The sequence below is a fragment of the Bactrocera neohumeralis genome, chromosome 2 (genome assembly GCF_024586455.1).
Source record: "Bactrocera neohumeralis isolate Rockhampton chromosome 2, APGP_CSIRO_Bneo_wtdbg2-racon-allhic-juicebox.fasta_v2, whole genome shotgun sequence".
Taxonomy (NCBI): Eukaryota; Metazoa; Arthropoda; class Insecta; order Diptera; family Tephritidae; genus Bactrocera; species Bactrocera neohumeralis.
The window spans coordinates 83,869,605-83,890,668 of NC_065919.1; the positions used below are offsets into that span (position 1 = coordinate 83,869,605).

The window sequence follows — 21,064 nt, forward strand, 5'->3', positions numbered from 1 at the left end:
TACATAGACCTGTTTCGCTTGTATTTTTTTAACATTTCGCTCGATCAACGATACAACCCTGTTTTTAAGTGATTGGCAAATTGCGTGGGATCCAACGAGAACAAATGTTTTGTACAGTCAAATGTTCATGTAATATTGATGTGCTGGTACCAAAAATGCCTGTAGTTGTCTCTATCTCACGTTGAGTTACATGACGATCTTGCAATTTCAGTTTGTGACAGCATCAATAGTTTTCGAAACAATAACTGATTTTGGACGACCTTCACCAAATTCGTCTTGTAGCGATCTACGACCTCGATTGGATTCACCATACCATCGATAAATACAGGTCCTTAATGGAGTTTCATCGCCAAAAATTTTTCATCGCTGCTGAGTTAATCCACGTCGAGTAGTGTAAAATATAATTTTAGCGAAATTCAGCGTTGTTTGAATCAGCTTTGTAGTATGATTTGTGTTTTGGTTCAAAATAGGCCTCAGTCTTTTTTCAGCCAGCATTTTCTGGAGGCTTGAAGACAGAAAATATTCGTTTTTTTCCTTAGCCGCTTTCTTCATTTCGGCACTCACTTTGCATGGAGCTTTCTCATACCCAAATATTCGTGAACGATATGATGTAGACGTTCGGTTTGTATCTTTAGAGTGTCTTCTATCTCGAACAAGTTCATTTCGCTGTCATCCAAAATTATTTTGTGGACTTTTTTGATGTTTTCATCGGTAACAACTTCTTTTAGGCGTTCACTGCTATCACCGAGCTCGGTACTCATTTCACTGCGTCTGAACATAGCATACTAATCCTTGATGGTTGCTTTTCCTGGGGCAGTGTCCGGAAACTCAACCATCTCCTCCAAGTCATCAGTTAAGTATAAGTTTTTGTTTCAACTGTATTATTTTCTTTAAAAAGCAATATTTTATCAACACGCGAAATTTCTTTTTTTTAATCATAGTAAATCAAAAACTAATGATCCGGCATCCACGGATTTTGAAAGTTAGGTTGAAGTTAACTATAAATTCTTCTTATTCTTCTTTACAGGCGAAGAAACTGCTAATGCGGTCATATCCGTGTTTATAAATTAAAAACAAAAATATGCGGGTTTAATTCTAAGTAGCACCAGCTATGTGTCAGGCCGGGACTTTTCAATTGACTTGTTAGTTATTATTTTAAAGAAAAATAGCTCAAAAAACCTCTAGTCATATCTAGCTGGCTGTTCATAAGAAGTCAAGACAGCCTCTAGCTTTCTTTGTAAAAAGTTAATATTTTTCAATTTCATAATTTTCTGGGCGTGGCTAGCGTACCGTTACGCCAATCCAGTACATGAGTATAACGCCTTTCAAGTCCACATTCCAAGCGTGGAAAAATTGATGTGATTTATTCCAAATAACTTTTTACTGCATAAGAAATCAGCGGCATGCAAAACGTTTAATCCATTTATATGTATGTATGTACATACATATGTATATAAATAGTATAAGCTAGCTTGTGTATGAGAAAATGGCCACACTTTGGGGCCAAAGCCAAACGGGCAGCGAAATTGCGCACAGAGCAATGAAAAAGTGCAACGGCAATTTAATTTATTATGCACTCTGGCACGACATGCACTGCCCGGCGTTTGCTTTGCATGCAAAAACAACAAAAATATTCCAAATATATACACGTAGATGCATGCAAAATGACTGACTATTAAACATGCGCTAATATGTATTAGTGAGCATGCAGTATGGACTGCATAATAGTCAAGAAGTAATTGCATTAAATTACAAGTTACCCTTTTGACGGCTTAAAACACGCAAGATTTTAATTTAATAACAGCATAGTTGCACTGATAAATTGCTGAGTTCTTTTGAGGCAAATTGCATTCCTGGCATTATTTGTGGCTATAAAGCGCGCCATTACATGTATTGTATGTAGGAATGTGTGCATAAAGCATATATGCACGTATGTGTGTGTTGGCGGCTTTTGCTCGTGGCAAAGCTTAATATTTATTTGTGCTTATGCAGTTGTGTTTGTGTGCAAAAACAATTTGTTTATAATAAATGCAAGAGAATTAAAGTAAAAGTTGTTTTGCAGTTATATCACAGCGGTTAATGCCATTATTGGTAGTTGCAAAAACAAAAACAAAATAAAACAAGAAAAATTGTTAACTTCGGCTTCAACGAAGCTATTATACTCTGCACAAAAGCATTTGTTATGGCTTCAAATGGTATAAGAACATCTTTAACTCGATTTTGATCGGTTTGTATGACAGCTACATGTTATAGTGGTGCGATCTGAACATTATAAGCAGAAATCGTAGCAATGCTCCGAATTATAATCTGTGCAAAATTTCATAAAGATATATTGACAAACAAAAGAGTTTTCATAGAAGGACTTGAGTTTGATTGGTCGGTTTGTATGGCAGCTATATCTTATAGTTGTTCAATCTAAATAATACGAACAGATATCGTAGCAATGCCTCGAATAATAATCTATGCAAAATTTCGTGAAGATACCTTGACAAATAAAAGAGTTTTCATAGAAGTACTTGAGTTTGATCGATCGGTTTATATGGCAGCTATATGTTATAGTGGTTCGATCGGAACAATATCAACGAGTATCATAGCAACGCCTTAAATAATAATCTGTGCAAAACTTCATGAAGATATCTTAACAAGTAAAAGAGTTTTCATACAAGGACTTGAGTTTGATCGGTCGGTTTGTATGGCAGCTATATCTTATAGTAGTTCGATCTAAACAATATGAACAAAAATCGTAGCAATGCCTTGAATAATAGTCTGTGTAAAATTTCATGATGATAACTTGGCAAACAAAAAAGTTTTCATAGAAGATTTTGAATTTGATCGATCGGTTTGTATGGCACATATATCTTATAGTGGTCCGATCTGCACAATATGAACGGAGATCATAGATTTGCTTTCTACAATAAAATGTGCTAAATTTGGTAAAGATATCTTGCCAAATGAAAAAGTTTCCCATACAAGCACCTGATACCGATCACTCGGTTTGTATGGCAGCTATATGCAGTAGGGATCCAATATCAGCAGATCCGGCATATGAGCAGCTTTATGATGAGAAAAAGACATGGGAAAACTTTCAGATATATATCTCAACAAATGTGGCTATAGTTGACGTATACACAAAGGACCCGGCTAAATCGATTTCATTGGGTCTCCGTCTCCAGCAAGCTTCCTGGCAAACTTAATATACACGATTTAGGGTATAAAAATCTTCAAAAATAAATATATTACTCCGTGCTTTTACACAAATACTTACGGAGAGCTGAATGCATACACACACAATCTCATATGTATGTAAGCATTTCACACATTCATTACAATCTCTTCAGCGCCATTAACTTATCGCCATTGCTGCATATTCATAGGTAAATATATATATTATAAATGAATTCTTGAGAATTATGTAAACATTTTGTAAATAAACTTCAACATGCTACCGTTTGTGGCACTGCGTGGCAGCTTTGGGCTGACTGACTGTCCGACCTCGCGTCTGAAGTGGTGCCACTTTGCCTGCACCGCCACTGACGAACATTAATCATAATTTTTTCACGCTCCTTTCATGTTCAAGCTGATTTACATACTTGCTTGAGTTAAAATTCATTTGCTCAAAAAAACTATTTTTCGTCTTTCTAACAGCACAGTTGACATTTGTCGGGCGCTATTTACAGGTCAAATGGAATTGTGTGCCGCGCAAACACTAAGAGACGCAGCCAAGTAAATAAAAATAAAATGTTTTAACGCTATATTTTTGTTCACATTTAACTCTTAATATTATCAAAATGGTTGAAAATAGTCGACATAAAAAGATTTTTGCTCTAAAATACTTAGTTCGGCTTGAGTTGCTCTGCAGCAGACACGCCTTGTTGCTTTATTTATAGCAACTCTAATATATGTAAATCGAAAATACATACACAAATAGATATATAAAAAAGCAAGTCTTTGTTTGTGCATACAAGTTTTGTACCGTTACCCCACTTTCGAGAAAAGTGTGCTTCCCTAAAGCACTTTTCTCATAAATGTCAAACATCTTCCACAAATTAATTGATTGAATACATATTACTATACATACATACTTACCAACCTCTCTGTGCTACAAAAGTGTGCTAATCCCAGTACTCAGGCTTTCATTAAAATTGAGTCATCAACAAGAAAACCCAAGAAAGCACAGTAACAGTAAAAAAAACCGTGAGTGATAAGGAGAATTTGTCTCAATCTTTCGCATTGACAGATTGAAAGGGTTAAGGGATGTTTGTGGTTAACTGTAAGGGATGCAAGTTGCTCGTTTGCTCTGGAAAGTGGACTGCTTCATAGCCGAGCAAATAGCTGCATTAAATTTAATCAGTTTGCCATAGAAGAGTTGGCCTTTGCATTGAAGCTAAGCGGTTGGGCGGGTTACAAGCTGCAATTGAGGTTAGAAAGAACATTTCTAAGCGATGCATGTAAGTGTTATATCCCGGAATAAATTTGAAATACAACTTTAGACTCTTTACAATATGTGAAACAGTTTAACAATAAAAAAATAATAATTTACATAACATCAAGTTAATAAGAATAGGTTAAATTGGATGACTGATCTCTCAGCGTGGGGGATCACTTTTAGACTGCTATGTGCAGTCCTTTGTGATGCCAAACGAAAACTCTTGAAGTTGAATATCAGCTATTGGCAAAAGCGCCCTGAACCAAGCACAAATCTACTAAGGTGGTTTATTTCTATTTCCGCTATTTCACTTGGATGTTTTAAAGTATGAGATCCTAAGTGCTTTTGCCTTGAGCTGGCAAAAGCGATACATTTAAGAACGAAGTGTTGAGATGATTTAACCGCAATATAGAAAATCGGTAAAATAGGTAGTGTAATATTGAGCAAAGGAGGAACAAATTTCCAATTTTCGAAGCTAACTTCTAAAGACTAAAAAATGTTCAGAAAATAAATTTAAGAAGTAATTTTTTTTTGAAAATTTAATAAAAATCTTAAAAATTTTAAAATCTCTTTCGTGGGTTCCATAAAATTTTCTCTGATCTTCAGAACTTAGGCAGGCACCTATAACTTCCTACGAAATAAATTTTTTTTTGATAAAAAGCTGGCATACTTATGCTCCACTACCAAATTTCAAAAGCCAATACATATGAATTACTTAAAATTATTTCAAAATGAAATTTCGGTAAATTTTTTTTCAAAAATTTGAGAGAATGTACTATATAACAAATCATCAATGTCGTTCAAACTTTTTCCTTCCATATTTTAATTGTTGTCTAATTTACATGAAGCAGTTTTAACCACTTGTGAGTCAAAAATTTTGAAAGAATTTCGATTTCCTGGTTCCCGTAGCCAATCTGCAGGAGGACCACCGAAAAAAGGTGTCTGGCAGTGGGAGAAATTTTACTGCTTAAAACTATATGAAATGCAAAACACAAGAAAAATATTATTATTATATATATAATATAAATTAATCGAATTATATTCTGATTTTCTTTACAAAATGGCGATTTCCTAAAAAAGTCGTTTTTTGTGCGAAAATTGAAATTTCAAAACGGTTTCAGGGGTTAAATGGGTTTCCCGGTTTCAAAATTTTATTTTATTGCCTTATTAAGTTCTACAATACTTCTAGAATATTGTCCTAAATTTTTAACGTGATCCGAGTAATAGTTTCGGAGATACAGCCTTGTGAACTTGTGCGCTCAAGGCTAGTTAGGCTAAGTGCGCCCTCATTAAACGAAACTGTGTTTTTGAAGTCAGTCGGCAAGATTTTTTGAGAACTACTCAACCGATCTTAATGAAATTTTGCACAGGTCTTTGAGATACATGCTTAAGAGCTTAGACGAAGGACTTTTCCAATTACAAATAATTGAAAAAAAAAATTTGGGAAATTTTAATTTTTTTTTTTGTAAAAATGTCTGCCAAAAATCCAATTTTCAGTTTTTTTTCGTCCAAGTTCTTAGTTAAGGTTTTAACTAAAACACATAACTTTATATGATCCTATGAGAAGTTATCCTGCCAACGCCAGCGCAACTTTTTCCAAGGGTCTTCAGAAATGGCGTCGCAATGGTCGAGTTTAAAATGTTTTTGTTGAAAAAAGGCTGTTTTTACCCATGAAAACCCATGTAACTTCTTAAAAAATCGAATTAGTTACAAAAAATCTTGTTCCTTCGAAGATTAGTAGAAAAATTGACAGGTTTCCAAACAAATTTACGATATACGTTCTTTTTTGTTCCAGAGTGCAGTTATATATCGTCACCTGAAATGCAAAATAACGTATCATCAAAAAATTCGAAATTGAGTGTCTTATTGATTACGCTTCACTACTTCAAATTACATACATAATACTACATATGTTCAACATTTCCTGGTTCTGCGGTCAGATATAAACCAGTTTTAACCAATATTAAAATTTTGTTTCACTCATGTTCCATTTTATTTCGTGTTTCATTCATACCACTGTAAATTTCCGAAAATGTTGCATTTCAGGTGATGATATGTATGCATATTAAAGCGGATTGATTTACAGGAAGCCAAAAAATACAGACAAATTGCATATACGTGAAATATTCTATGCAGCTTTATATTAAATTTCAGTCGAATATCTCAAAAACTAACCAAACAGTTTTTATAATCCCTAAAAGATAATTTTCACCTTAAAAATCGCTGGCTCGAAACCGGTTTTAGACACATAGTAGCTTTTGCAAAGTTGTTCCGCATGATCAGAGAACATTTTTCTGCTATGTTAAAAAAAAAATCGACCCGCTCTAATATATGTATGTATATATGCATTACATTTATAAATGAAGCTTTCACTTGACTTCTTTAAAAACATAAACACATACACACATACATATGTATATGTAAAAACACGTACACTTTTTGTGACTACTTCTACAAGTATAAACAAAGTCAAACAGCAGTTTGAAGATATCAAAGAGTCTCAGACAATCGGAGAAAATCCAATTTGATTCGTTTTGGTTTGGCTGCCGTTGCTTCCCGACGGTAGCAATATCACAAAAGCGTAACAAAAAGCCGACAACAATGAACAAGAATATCTATAAACATTAGAACACACTCATTCACACCTTCGTACACATGTATATATACATACACACAGCCGTCAAATACATAAGCAATTGTGCATACACAATTTGAGCGGCAAATATTTTCATGAGAAATCGACTTTTACCTAAAGCGTATGATTAATGGTTTCGCTCGTTTTTGCCGCTTCAATGCGAGCAACACTGCAACAACACTCCGCTGCGCGCATTGACGAAGCCGCGCCGTCACACACGCGGAGGCGGGCTGCTGCAGTTGTACTTTATTTCATTTTTTTATGCGCTTTGCCGCGATGATAGGTCCTTGATGGAGCTGCCGCTGCAACGAATCTGTCCGTCACATTGTATTGCAATCTCACGCGAAGCGGCAGCGCGAACGCTTCGAAACAAAGCCAAGTTAAGCAGCTTGGAGTGGCAGCGCTGCGGCTGGCTGGGATTATGGTGGCAGCGACGGCAGTAAGTTGTAACATCCGCTGCCGCATGTGAGCACAATGTGGCATGTGGCGCGCACTGCAGCAAAATTGAACGGGCGAGTGAGGCACACAAGTGGCAGCGTCAAATTGGCATTACAAAAGCGCTGCCACATGTTTTCAGTGTTGTGCGAGTGTAGACTTATAGCTGCTACCGCTGCGCATTATATAACGAATTCCACTTTTTCCTTGTTCTTCAACATTTTTTTTTTTTGATTTTTCAATCGATTTTGAATTTGTTATTTATATTTCCTTATTTCTTCTTCTTCACTTGCATCAGTTGTTTTTGAATTGATTTTAATATTTTGATCAACCGTCAATCAAAGCTTACAGCATTCTGCTGGGGCTACGCTCTCCCTACTCACAGTAACGGTTGTTTTTATTTTCAAATAAATTTAATGCGCAAAATTTAATTCAACACAGCGGGCTGCAGCTTAAATTTGCTGAGGAAATGCTTTATGCTCGAAGAGTGTGTCTTTACCGTTTATTTGTTGGGCCGTCTGTCATCACCTAAATTATTGTCAACGGGGTTAGTCTTGAAAACCACAAAGTTAAGCATAATTTAAGCCACAACAACAAATTTCGCCCAACTGTGGCACAGCGGCGGCAATGAGTGGACAGACGGACAGACTGCCGCACAATTACCAACAAGCTATGATGGAACACACGTGTGCGCCACATACATAAACATACACACACACAAACATACGCATACTTAGATATTTTACTCATACTTATATATTTTACCAGCACTGCTGTGCCGTTTTCGAAAACTCTTAATGGTAAGTTGAGCAAAAAAATTCGGAAGATAAATTGGGGTCATATCTTCTATGTCCAAGGTGTGGCTACCACTTTGACACTGTTACAATTACAAAGTGTCCGCTTTGTTGGCCCACACACCCAACAAACACCCAGCCGCAAGTGTAGTAGATTTAGGTTAGGTCAGTCTGTTGCAGTGGCAAGTCGCGCATGGGACGCCAGCATTTTGCTGACCGCTAACCACGCACACACACACATGCACGCTAATTTTCCGCACATGTCCTTAATGTGCGCATCCCGGGTCCTTTCTGTGGCGCTGGCTGCAACTTTAATCGCCTCCTGCTGTTGCGTGGCTCATCTATCTCCACATGTAGTTTGCAATGCGTGTTAACAGAATTGCGGCTCACATTAAAATCAGGCCTCGAAGATGGCGTTGGGCATCTGCAAACAGGCAGGTAGCGTTCGAGTTCGGTTTGTGGCTTGTTGTGTGTGCCTCTTCGTGCAATTCAATTTCGTGCAACATTTTTACCAAGCTTTCTGTCTTCTTTTTTGCCATAAAAGGTATATGCTCCTCACAGTTTTTTGCATTTAATGCTAAACTTGCACTTATAGTCGAGTGGTGTTGGCTGGAAAGTGCACTTGGGTTAACGGTCAAGTATATGGTATGTTTAACGCAGCTACAAAAAGAATTAAATAACTGCCATGCTCCACGTTTGTTCAAATTTAGTCGTAAATTATTTTTGGGTGCTTTTTAATAAGTGCAAAATACTGTTATGTAGATAAAAAGAGGGGCTTCCAGCAACTAAGCGCAAGTGTTAACATGTGAATTAGTGCCTCATTCTTCAAAATGCCCTGTAGGAAAAGAAAGGTGCACAAGTTTTATGTTGCGGCTAGACTTTTTTCGTAGATGTGAGCGTGGTTTAAAGATCCAAGATCATTTATGTACATAATCACGTTTCTTGCGTGTCACAATGGATGTTCAATTTTTTGACACTACAGATCAGATTTAACATTTAGTTTCCGTAAGGGAACAAGTCATTGTAGATAAATCCCACTAAACTAAACCAAATAGCATACATTTTCTGAACGTAAATTATAGCCTGACCCCCGATTGAGTCGGCTCACCACCATTCGATTAGGAACGTGTTCGCTTTATGCTGTCCTAAGTGACCCGCTTTTCATCACCAATAACCATCAGCTTCAGACATAGAACTATTTTGGTGCTAGTCGCAGATGCAAATTCGATCCATAATTTGTTTGCGCTGAGTGTCGCACCAATACAGTGTGTGGTATTACAGCATCAGACCCTTATACAGTAATTAAATTTTTAACCACCTGGTTGACATTTTCAATGAATGAATATAAAGGGTGCCTCAAATTTAACGCAAAATTGGAATTAAATAGAAAATACACTTTTTAATCTTTCGATTTAAATATTTTTATTGAATCATAAAGTACCTACGATAAGGTTATTTATGGAATAACATAATGGCCTCCACGGCTTTCCATATTCACATACACACTCCTCCTTTAATGCACGTGTGGTTGTGGGCTTGTTGCAATAGACCTGTGATTTTAAATGAGCCCATAGAAAAGTCTAATTGTGTTAAATCACCTCATTCTCAAAAAAGCATGGCCGAGCTCAAAATCCATACTCAAACAGTGACATTGTACCATTTAACAGTGACAAGATTTAATTATTTTTGCAATATTCTTCAATACTGAAGACACGTAGTTCTATTGTGTAAGGCCCTACTTTTACTAAGCCTAAGCTGTCAGCTGCCGATTTGTGTTTTTTTAAGGTTATACTTTACTACATAATTGGTAGAAAATTTAAACCTTGCGTTCACTTTGGGACACCCTTTAAATATTCCAACATAATACTGTAGCTTGTTTAAGGCATTGTCCTTTATTATATGAGAGACTTTTTACCACCATTTTATTGCCAGAAAAAAATTCCATGTGATAAAAATCGGATATTTTCGGTTAGCAAGAAAAATTGTTGAATATTAATTATAATTATTAATCACATAAACATATCAAATTTGATCCGGACTGACAGAAGAAACAAACTTTTCAGTTATTTTAATATAAATCTTTATTATCGCCTAGATATAGACCACTGAACCCGAACTGAACTGATGGTCTTCAGTGCCCTCAGCGAATTTTGGTTTTTTCGTTTTCGGCTCACATTTGTACTTCGTTGGACAGTTTTGATGTCAAATTCATAAACCCAAGTCTCGTCACCAAGTAAGGGGTTAGTTACATAGGTTTCCTCGGGTAGAAACAGCCTTTTTCCAGAATTTTTTTCTCATATAAGAAATGCAGTATTTTATAAGAACTTTTTATTGTTATCAACATACACTACTAACAAAGAAATTCTGAAATTTTTGAAAATAAATATTTTAAACTCGGCCAATGTGACGCCATTTCCGATGACCTCTCGGAAAAAATATGAGTCCGCGTTGGCAGCATAACTCCTTACATGATCATCTAAAGTGAAAAAATAATATAAATAATATATATAATATGAAAATTGCATTTTTTGCAGAGATTTTTACAAAAAAATTAAAATTTCAGTGAAAATTTAGCGACATTTTCTTTTTTCAAAATAGCTGTAATCGAAAAAAAACCTTCATCCATGTCTTTAAGACATGTATTGTATCTCAAAGACCTGTTTAAAATCAATCTCAAGGCTGTATCTCCGAAACCATTACTCGAATTAACTCGAAAATTTAGGATAATATTTTAGAGGTATTATGGAATTTAATAAGACAAACAAGAAATCAATTTTTTGAAACCTGTAAACAAATATAACCTCATAAGATGCGTTTGTTTAATGCAGGGTCCTCAGCTATGTTGTTGAGCATCTCTTTCTTCCTCTACCCGAGTCGTTTTTGCAAAAGATTTAGGTTTTATGGTACAAGCCTAGCATCTTACCCAAAACATGAATCAAAGTGGTTGAGTCGATTCAAAAGGGCTGTTGAGATCCTCTGCAATGAAGCAAGTTTCCAGTGACCTCGTAATTTTCACTGAATGCTTGTTTTCATGATAAAGTAACATTTCCACAACATTTTCAATGACTTCGTAGCCATGATTCCAGTAAACACATAAAATTCCAATTTTTTTTCTTACCGGGTTAATTGAGCATAGATCACAAGGCCTGCTATAGAAGTTTAGAGAAGCCCTTCCCACTATATGCATTTATAGATTTATTGATATTACGATAATGTGTTTTTGTAGGAATAATGACTGGATTGCCTATTACTCAAACTAGGTTTATCTCTCGGAAAATACAAGAATTTAATTAAAATTAATTTATCGTATAAACATTTTAGTTAATATTAGCTTATTTTAATGATTACCCAATTTTCACTTGCAATTATCCCGGAACGTTTTGCTTGAATGCTGCTCAACAAATATTGCATTGGCATTTGAAATTTATTTGCTTGATTTTCCAACGTCAAACCTCTTTAGATCAACACCAAATGTAAACGCTTAACCTCTGGATATACATATATGTAGTACATAAGGAGATACATAACTCTGTACATATATGTACATATATGACCCTCAGCAAGCACATTTCACAACAAATCTGCACAGTTGTAGTCTTGCCATACAAATCATTTATTTTTCAATTTCCCCACCCAACTGCCAACTATTGAGAACTCTGTCGTTTTAAGCCATAATTTTGCACGATGTCAGGTGAATCCTTGCTTTTGTGCCGGAAAATATGTACTTCCTTTCAGGTTATGTATTCTCTGCTTTACAAAAGTCACAAGCTTCATGCGCTCGTACGACGTGCTCTGCTGCTGCTCGAAGGCATATTTAGAAAATTATCTTTTCACTCGTCGCCAAAAAGGAAATCATATTTTCTGCTTTTGTGCACTTTACCTTTTTGGTTTTGTGCTGCTGCGGCTGTGTGTATGTGTGTTTGAAGGGCGGCGCTGCTGCTTTGCTAAGCATACAAATAGGCGCTTTCAGTTGATATGTGTGTGTGTGTGGGGGGGTGCTGTTGCAGCTAGCATTCAATGCAAATGCAACTGTGCAACTTTCCGCACTTGATGACTTCAAGCTTGTTCGCAACTATTTATGTGCTTCGAACGAGTTCCGGCTACAAAGGACACTTGCTGCATATCGGCTGTGAACGAGTGCAACAACAGTAAAACTGCCAACTTTGGTTTATGGTATCCGCTCTTTTGATGAAGAAGTTCATTTGGCAGCATTCAATAATTCAAAACAATTTTTTTGTTATTCAAGATATTTGCTCGTAACTACTCATATTCAAGCCATGGTAAAACCGGGTTTTCCAATAAGCATGATATGATTTCTAAGTGTCGTTTCAGTCATTTTTAATATGTCATGACGTGTAATTTTTCTTTAATTGTATCCAGTAATGCTTGCAATTTCATCATGGTAGGATATACGCCAGAACAAAATTCACAAATTATTTAATTTTATTATCAAATCATTCGTTCTCCAATTGCAAATTTTTGTAGGCTTTTGCCATTTTATGGTCGTAATAAGCGTTCTCCTGTGCTCGCTTTTCGTTGAATTTTGAAAATTCGAGCGGAAATTTTCTTTTCATAATTCAAGTGCCAATAAGATGAAGAACCGCTCGAAGTAATGAAAATATTGCTGCCGTTCAGGCAAGTGTGGCCAAAGACCGCAATTTGTCGATTCCAAGACGTTCTCAAGAATAGGGACTGTCTCAAACCACAATCTGGCGTATTTTGAGAAACGAATTTGGGCTTGCATCCATATAAAACTGATCTCATTCAAGAACTAAAACCACTAAACCACCGTAAACGTCGTGAATTTGCTGATTTTGCTTTGGAACAACGTGAAAACGATAACGATCTTTTTAAAGAAATCATCTTCACCGATGAAGCTCACTTTCACCCGTCGATCATCTGTCGATCCTGGTGCGAAGAAAATCCACAAATCATTCATGAACAACCACTACATTCAGCTAAATTGACAGTTTGGTGTGGTTGTTGGTCTGGTGGAATCATCGGTTCGGTACTTTTTTCGAAATAAAGCTGGTGACACCGTTACTGTCAATGGAGAGCGTATAGATCAATGATAACCACCTTTTTATGGCTGCATTTGGAAGAAGTTGATCTTGACAACATCTCGCTCCAACAAGACGGGGCTACTTGCCACATAACACGTGCTACAACCGATTTATCGCGAGAAAAGTTTGGAGATTCGATTATTCCAAGAAATTGTTGCATTGAATGAGCCCCAAGAAGTTTGTGTGTGTGACCGAGGCGGCCAATTGACTAGGCGATTTCGTGAGATAACACGTTCACCAAACTTGGTCTTCAATAAATCGATTGTGACGTTCGCTGTGTGGCTTGCAGCGCCATCATGTTGGAACCACATATTGTCTAAGTCCACATCATCCAATTCGGACCAAAAATATTCGGTTATCATATGAGCGGTAGCGATTCCCATTCACAGTAACGTGCCAATCTTGATCATCACGGAAGAAGTACGGCCCAATGACACCGCAGGTCCATAAACCGCACCTAACCGTAATTTTTTCGGGATGCAATCGTGACTCATGGAGTACATGTGGATTCCTGCCTAAAAAAATAACGCATATTTTCTTTGTTGACGAAGCCATTCAGCCAGAAATGAGCCTCATCGCTGAAGATGATTTTTTGATGAAAATCCGGATCATTTTCAATTTGTTGCTCAGCACAATTCACGAACATACGGCGATTCTGGTGGTCAAGCGGCTTCAGTTCTTAAGTCAATTTGATCTTGTAAGGATGTAGGCCAAGATCTTTTCGCAAAATTTGCCACAACGACGTCAGAGATAGGCATAAGAACGACGTGTGAGAGACTGATTTGGGTCTTGCTTTCTCTTGATGTTCTTAAAGTTGAGTCAACTGACTCTGAATTTCGGTAGTAAATTTTAATAACTTCGACTCGTTCCTATCGGTCTACTTTTATAGTATCCCCTGTAATTATTAAATTATAAATGTTTGAATTTCCTTAACAGTTATTGAAAAGCCCTGTATGATTCTTAGAATGAAGAAGAGCCTTCTCCTCCATGGATTATTGATTATTTTACTCAAATTGAAAGCTGAAAATGAGGTTTGTTATTTTGTAACCTTCAATTTTGTCACACATTCTTCCCAAAATGTTGCAACAGCCCACAAAGCCACGTTGCGAGCATCACATTGCGAGCGTCTTGGCACTTGCTTGGCGTTTTTTGATTGATTGATTAGAATTTTGTTAATTACTTTGCAGTGCGAGTTGGGCGCTGCTTACTTATTCCCCTAACTTACTTAACAACTTCATTTGTGGCAAGATTGGCGGCTTTAGTAACGCAAAAGAAAATGGAATTTTGTTTTTTATTAAATCAACATCGTCCTAAATAATTCCCGTTATTCTATTAATAACAACGTTTGGTAAATTCTGTGCTCCCAATTATGCATTTCAAAATGTTTTATATTATATTTTCATAAAAATAATTTACTATAACATTATATAATGCCCTCACACAAAACGAATGCAAATTATTCCACAACCGAATACATAATTTCGCTCTCTACGCCATTTAGACGCGAGAGCCCTACTTTAATATGTACACACACTCAATTCAAAATCACATTTACTCAAGTATCAAGGAAATGCAATTTTCAATTGCAGCTGAATTCGTTCCAGAAAATGGTCTCCCCCGACGCCTGCGTACTGCCTACACCAACACACAGCTGCTGGAACTCGAAAAGGAGTTCCATTTCAACAAGTATCTGTGCCGACCGCGACGAATCGAAATTGCAGCGAGCTTAGATCTGACCGAGCGACAGGTGAGCGCATTTCTACTTACACTTCTTCGATGTTGTATCCATATGTAAAAAGTGAAATCTTATTTTCTCTTTGCAGGTCAAGGTGTGGTTTCAGAATAGACGAATGAAGCATAAGCGTCAAACATTATCGAAGACGGACGATGAAGACAACAAAGACAGTCTAAAAGGTGATGATGATCAGTCTGATAGTAGTAAGTGCTTTATCCTTAATTTCTCTTTTGGATAATTGGTTTTCCACTTAGTTTCGCACTTTAGTGTAACGAGCACAAACCCATACATGCACATGTATTTCTAGCATGAAAAAAATGTTAATGTCATAAAGCACAGTTATCATTTAAGACAACCCAAACCATCGTAGAATAGTTTTAAGCGCGAAACCGCTACAGTAAATCAGCTTTTCTGCTATCACCAGATATTTATATTCTCATGTATATATGTATGTATGTACAGAGGTACTTGAACAACTTGTAACAAAATCGGCGAAATGGAAAATAATCTTATCAATCATTGTCATTGGCTCCGCGTCTTCTTTTCTATGCCGTTGACACTTCGCTGCTGCGTTTTATGCCATCACATTTGGCGAAATGTTTTCTGTGGTTCCTCGTACACTACAACCCTTTTAATGAAAATTAAGCACACACTTTCAGAACTTCTTCTAAAAACATGTAAGACTTTAAATACAGGGTGGGCTGTTAGCGCAAAGCATGATATTTGCTTGCACCCAACTAACTTGATGGAATAGTTTGGAAGAGTTCCTAAAATGTTCCAAATACATTAATATCGGATGAAATGCCATAATTGACATTTTATGATCCTGAAATCATAATGCAAGACGACCCAGCAGTCGCCAAAAAATTATCAAACATTCTCAACCGAAAACAGTTTTTATAAAGTGACTTAGTCTAGTAAAAATAAATCCATTATTTCAACTCAAAAAATCATATTTTCTAGTGAAGAAGTGGTATATTCACAATCTTCTCTTGAATAACTTGGTATCGGGTCCGGACTATCCACCTTTAATATAAGAACCTTCCAACCAATCTCCTTAAGATTCTGTCGAGTCCCTATCGACTCCTGCCGTTGTCCTGACAGAACATAATTTCTCTCCTATCTGTCCAAGCTTGCTGCTTCTGAGCAATTGTTTCTTTTAGACGATCCAATTGTTGTCAGTACAGGTCCGAACCAAAGGTTTAGCCGTAGAGGAGCAGGAGCAATTCAAAACACGTTGTTGGCAGCATACAAGACAATCGACCGGACGATCCTTAACTATGCCACCCTAATATGGTCGTCGGGATGCAGTGAAATGCAGACGAGGAAGCTTCAGACATGTCAGAATACTGCACTCTGGACTGTTACGGGAAGCCTCTTGATGTCTCCTATCGAACATCTGCACAGTGAGGCCCGCATTTCTCCGACCAGACTTCGGACGCAACTAACTTCAGACATGCACTGACTGCCATGCACAGTGAAACCATAAACGCTTTCACCGACCCTCTCTCAGTAAATGACGTACTTGGAGTCAAACCACCACCCATTGCAGACGAAGAGCTCGAGTTTCCGCGAGAATCGAAAGTGACTTTTATGCAGTTTCGTTCTGGATACTGTAGCAGGTTAAACTCCTTATTATCCTACTGATCCCGTTATAACAGACATATATCCAGCATGCAACGAGTTCCCGTCTGACTCTAACCACCTCTTTGCATATCCTGCTAACCCTAGACATCTGACACCCCTCTCCCTATGGTTCGACCCCGACGAAACAGCACGGTTCCTGGACCTACTGTTGGAAAACCTCAACGACAACTTAACTGAAACTTACATCCAACCGAAGACTATATAACCATTACAACAACAACAGAAGCAACTCATAGTATATGATTACCTGCCAATCCTTCCTCAATGCCAATCCTGGCTTTACCAACGTTTTGCGCCGGATCACCGCGATTCGACTACTTTTCCTTACCATCCATCTCCTGCTTTGGAAATGGATCGATTTCTTTCGTTTCAGCGACTATTCGCAAATGGAAATTCGATCTTTGAAGTTTAAAAAAGGGATATGTCAACATTATGCAAAATCGAATTGACCCCAATCACTCTTTGTTCATATTTAAAGACCTTATACTTTTTATGGACCTCTATCATAGATTTATACATGCGGATATTACGAAAATGGTCATCGAGCCCAGGCTTCGCAAACCCCCTTTATCAAATGCAACGCTAATCTCATATCAAATCAAAAATTGCAAATGAATTAAAATCTTTCATTAGTAAACTCAACTCATAACTTTAGAAACCCCCTTATTCCTCGCATTCACTTTCCCTCGCTTGCATTTTTTTATCTTAACTAACATTTCTCCACTTAACCTCTCATATAGACTCCAACTCGAAGAAATCTTGTCAAGGCTGTGAGCTGCCGTCGGATGATATACCAGATTCCACTTCGAATTCACGGGGGCACAACAACAATACACCCAGTGCGACCAATAACAACGCGAGCGCAGGAAGTTGTAAGTAAAACTCTGGGAAGGAAACCCTTAATCTTATTAAAAAATATTTAAATTTTGTACCCTCCATTCTAAAGTGACGCCGAACTCGACCTTGGAATCAGGCATATCCTCAAATCTGCTTGGTAGCTCAACTGTATCCGCGTCGAATATGATCAGCGCCGACTCCAGTGTGGCTTCCAGCGTCAGTCTTGACGAAGACATTGACGACAGTCCCATCAAAGTGAAGAAAAAAGATGACAGTCAAGTAAGTGCCCAAAATAAATTGTTGTTACTGATTCACCAGTTAACCCCCCTTTTGCTTACGCATTGAGCAGGTTGTTAAGAATGAGGCCGTTTCGACATCCACCAAAGCGTCGCCATTCCCCTATGATTCACCGGTCGGAAATGGTGGCAGCAACAACAACAACGTCACTGGCAACGCCGCTGCAATGCTGTCGGGTGGCGGTGGATTCCGTCGGAACTCAGACACCTTGCCACACAATGCACAATCGGCGGTGAATTCGAACTGTGGCCCCAACACCGAAAGTGGTTCGCGCAGAAAACGTTTCCAAAATGGCAACAACGCGAACGCGGCAAATAATGAGAGCAGTGGGCGTGCCGGCATGGCCGCGTACTTCCACGGTGGCTACTACCCGAAACACAACCAACACGAGCAACGGCCACACTTACACCATGCGCAGCAGTCGCAACTGCAGCCGCCACCGCCACAGTCGCAGCTGCCGTCGACGCAGCTACAATCGCCACACGATTACTACGGCAAGTACGACATTGAATTCGCCGCCTCAAGTTCGCCACAACACGGGCCGCAAGCGACGTTGCCAATGCCACCACACCACAAGCTGCAGCAAATGCCAAACAACAACCAACTGCAACACCAGTCAAATGGTGAATATCCCAGCTCCAAACCGGACTTCATTAGCAAACTCTCGCCCGACCTGCACAATGCGAAACTTCAACATGAATTCCAAGCAGCCAAGACAGCAGCCGTTAATGCATTCCAACACGCGCAAACTCACCACCAGCCACAGCCACCACCACACCAGCAGGTTTTCTACAATCATGGTGGCGAGCCGATGCCGCCAGGTGCCGCTGGCCAGTACATGAACTATAATCACCACGCGGTGGACAATGGTGGTGTGTACATGCATCCCCACCATCATGCTGGCGCTGAGTTCGAAGCGACATCTCTGAACGCGACCGGCAATTACTACGAAGCCAAGTCACAAACCGCTGCCTATTACGAACACTTGAATTTCCAACAGCAACAGCACCAACAACAAATCCACCCCGACTTTCACCAACACCAACAAGCACACGACGTGCAACAACTACAACAACAACAACAGCACATTGGTGGCATACCAGCCGAGTTCATGGTGGATGGCACGCCGCATATGAAGATTGGCGCCGGCGCAGCGCCGCCAGTGACGTCAGCAGATGTGTACATGCCGCCCAATGCCAGCGCTCTGGGCGTGCAAATGGAGAACTGTGATGGCAGCTACGGCAATTTCGCCACTTTTTACGAGAATGGCCAAGCTCAGCTGCAGCAGCAACCTGGCAGCATGCCACCACATCATCCGCAAACACATCACCATCCACCGCATTCACACGCGCACCATCAGCCAACGGGCGGCCATATGAATATCGGCGCAAATAATTTCGCTATGAATGGTAGTGCGCCGGCAAATGCCGCCGCTTATCCGATGGCAGGTAATGGTGGACCCGTCGCGGCGGCTGCTGGAAATCTTACCGGCATGGAGAATTCAAACAGCTCATCGGACTTCAACTTCCTCAGCAATCTGGCAAATGACTTTGCGCCCGAGTACTACCAGCTGAGTTAGTTCATCTAAGGCAAATAAAGGGTGTTTTGCGGTACACTTTGATTTTTTTGTTTGGAGAAATGTCTTCATTTGATGTTTTATTTTGGTGTTATCCAAAATAATATTATTTTTTGTGCACATATCCACTTACATATGTACTTATGTATGTTAAGTAGTTATAAAAATGAGTTTCTAGTTATGTCCTTTTTGTTTGCTTCATTGTATTTTGAAACCAGTTATTTTCCTTAGTATATGTTTTAAAACTTGCAAATATTTCCTATCAATTAGTTATTATTTCATCCCGCTGAACTTAATTATCATTCCCTCAGTGTTTTCTCGTAATTTGAATCCTTTAAAAATACTGTTTTCTTCTCTTGTAAGTAAAAATTAAATTGTTAACCTTTGAATAAAAAAAAAATCTGAAAAAACTCCATGTACATATGTACAAAAGTTGATAGTACGTTAGATCGATCAAGCAGCAAGTCAAAACAATGTAAAATCGATATAATACGAGTATATGTCTGTATGCATCTTTAAATTGTTGTATATGGCATACTATGTAAGCGCTAATTAGAGTAGTAGCCCTGTGAAATGCTAATTAGCAAAATTTAGTTAGTTTTGCTCAAATGAAAAAGAAAATAAGAAAAACATAAATAAATAATGTTCAGCAATTGTTGTTAGTGTTAAGATATGCTAATAGTTCTATAGCTGTATATATGTATGTTTGTAAATAAATTTAATAAAAATCAATACATATACAAGGTCTGTCGCAAAAGAAACAGAACTTTTTAAATATAACTGTTTCTGGTGGCGCCACCTATTGGTGGGTATATAAAATAAAAAGTTTGATCTCTTGTTGACATTTCGTAAAAATTTTAAGACAATTGGATAACTACAATCGATGTTATCGATCAAAAAGTGACAGCAGCTTTTGGTCATCGGTCGTAAAATTTTGAACAAAGAGTAAATATTAAATTTTGTTTTAAACTTGGGAAAACCGTTTACTGAAACATTTCAAATGATGAAAAAAGTTTATGGTGATCAGTGCCTATCCCGTAGTAATGTGCATGAGTGGTTTAAGCGATTCCAAGAAGGTCGTGAGGACCTCTGTGACGATCAGTCGGTCGGTCGGTCGGTCGTCTTCAGAAGTCAAAAATAAAGACAATGCTGATTTGTTTTTACGATTCCGAGGGTATTGTACACCGAGAGTTCATCCCACCTGGCCAAACGATTAATGCTGTGTTTTACCTTGGTGTTATGAAGCGTCTTTTGTCACGCATTCATCGTGCTCGACCACAATACCGTGAGGCAGGGTCCTGGCGCCTGTTGCACGATAATGCGCCGTGTCATCGGTCGACGCTTGTCACTGATTTTTTGACAAAAAACTCCATATTAACTATTAATCACTCACCCTACTCACCTGATCTGGCACCCTGTGATTTTTACCTATTTGGAAAACTTCATTTGCCCATGAAAGGACACGGGTTTCAGGACATTTCAGCTATCCAAATTCTCAAGAGCATTCCGAAAAATGTCCTTAAACACTCAGTTGAAATGCTAATTGACCGGGCTAAACGCTGTATCGAAGCACAAGGAAACTACTTTGAATAAAAAAAATATAACTTTTGAAAAATATT

The 21,064-nt window shown here is 38.1% G+C and overlaps 1 protein-coding gene across 6 annotated transcripts in view; it reads left to right on the forward strand.

Moving 5' to 3' along the window:
* Positions 1-20,177, forward strand: part of LOC126765212 (homeotic protein proboscipedia) — a 92,521-nt gene extending 72,344 nt beyond the window's left edge. For 3 of the 6 annotated variants that reach the window (XM_050482835.1, XM_050482857.1, XM_050482843.1), the window contains 5 exons: positions 14,943-15,100; positions 15,177-15,291; positions 17,476-17,607; positions 17,682-17,851; positions 17,922-20,177. In XM_050482835.1, coding sequence (XP_050338792.1) covers positions 14,943-15,100; positions 15,177-15,291; positions 17,476-17,607; positions 17,682-17,851; positions 17,922-19,448 — 2,102 coding nt within the window. In that variant the 3' untranslated portion in view covers positions 19,449-20,177. The remainder of the gene's footprint in view (positions 1-14,942; positions 15,101-15,176; positions 15,292-17,475; positions 17,608-17,681; positions 17,852-17,921) is intronic. The other 3 variants (XM_050482868.1, XM_050482876.1, XM_050482852.1) reach the window with 2 other exon arrangements.
* The last annotated feature ends 887 nt before the right edge of the window (positions 20,178-21,064 follow it).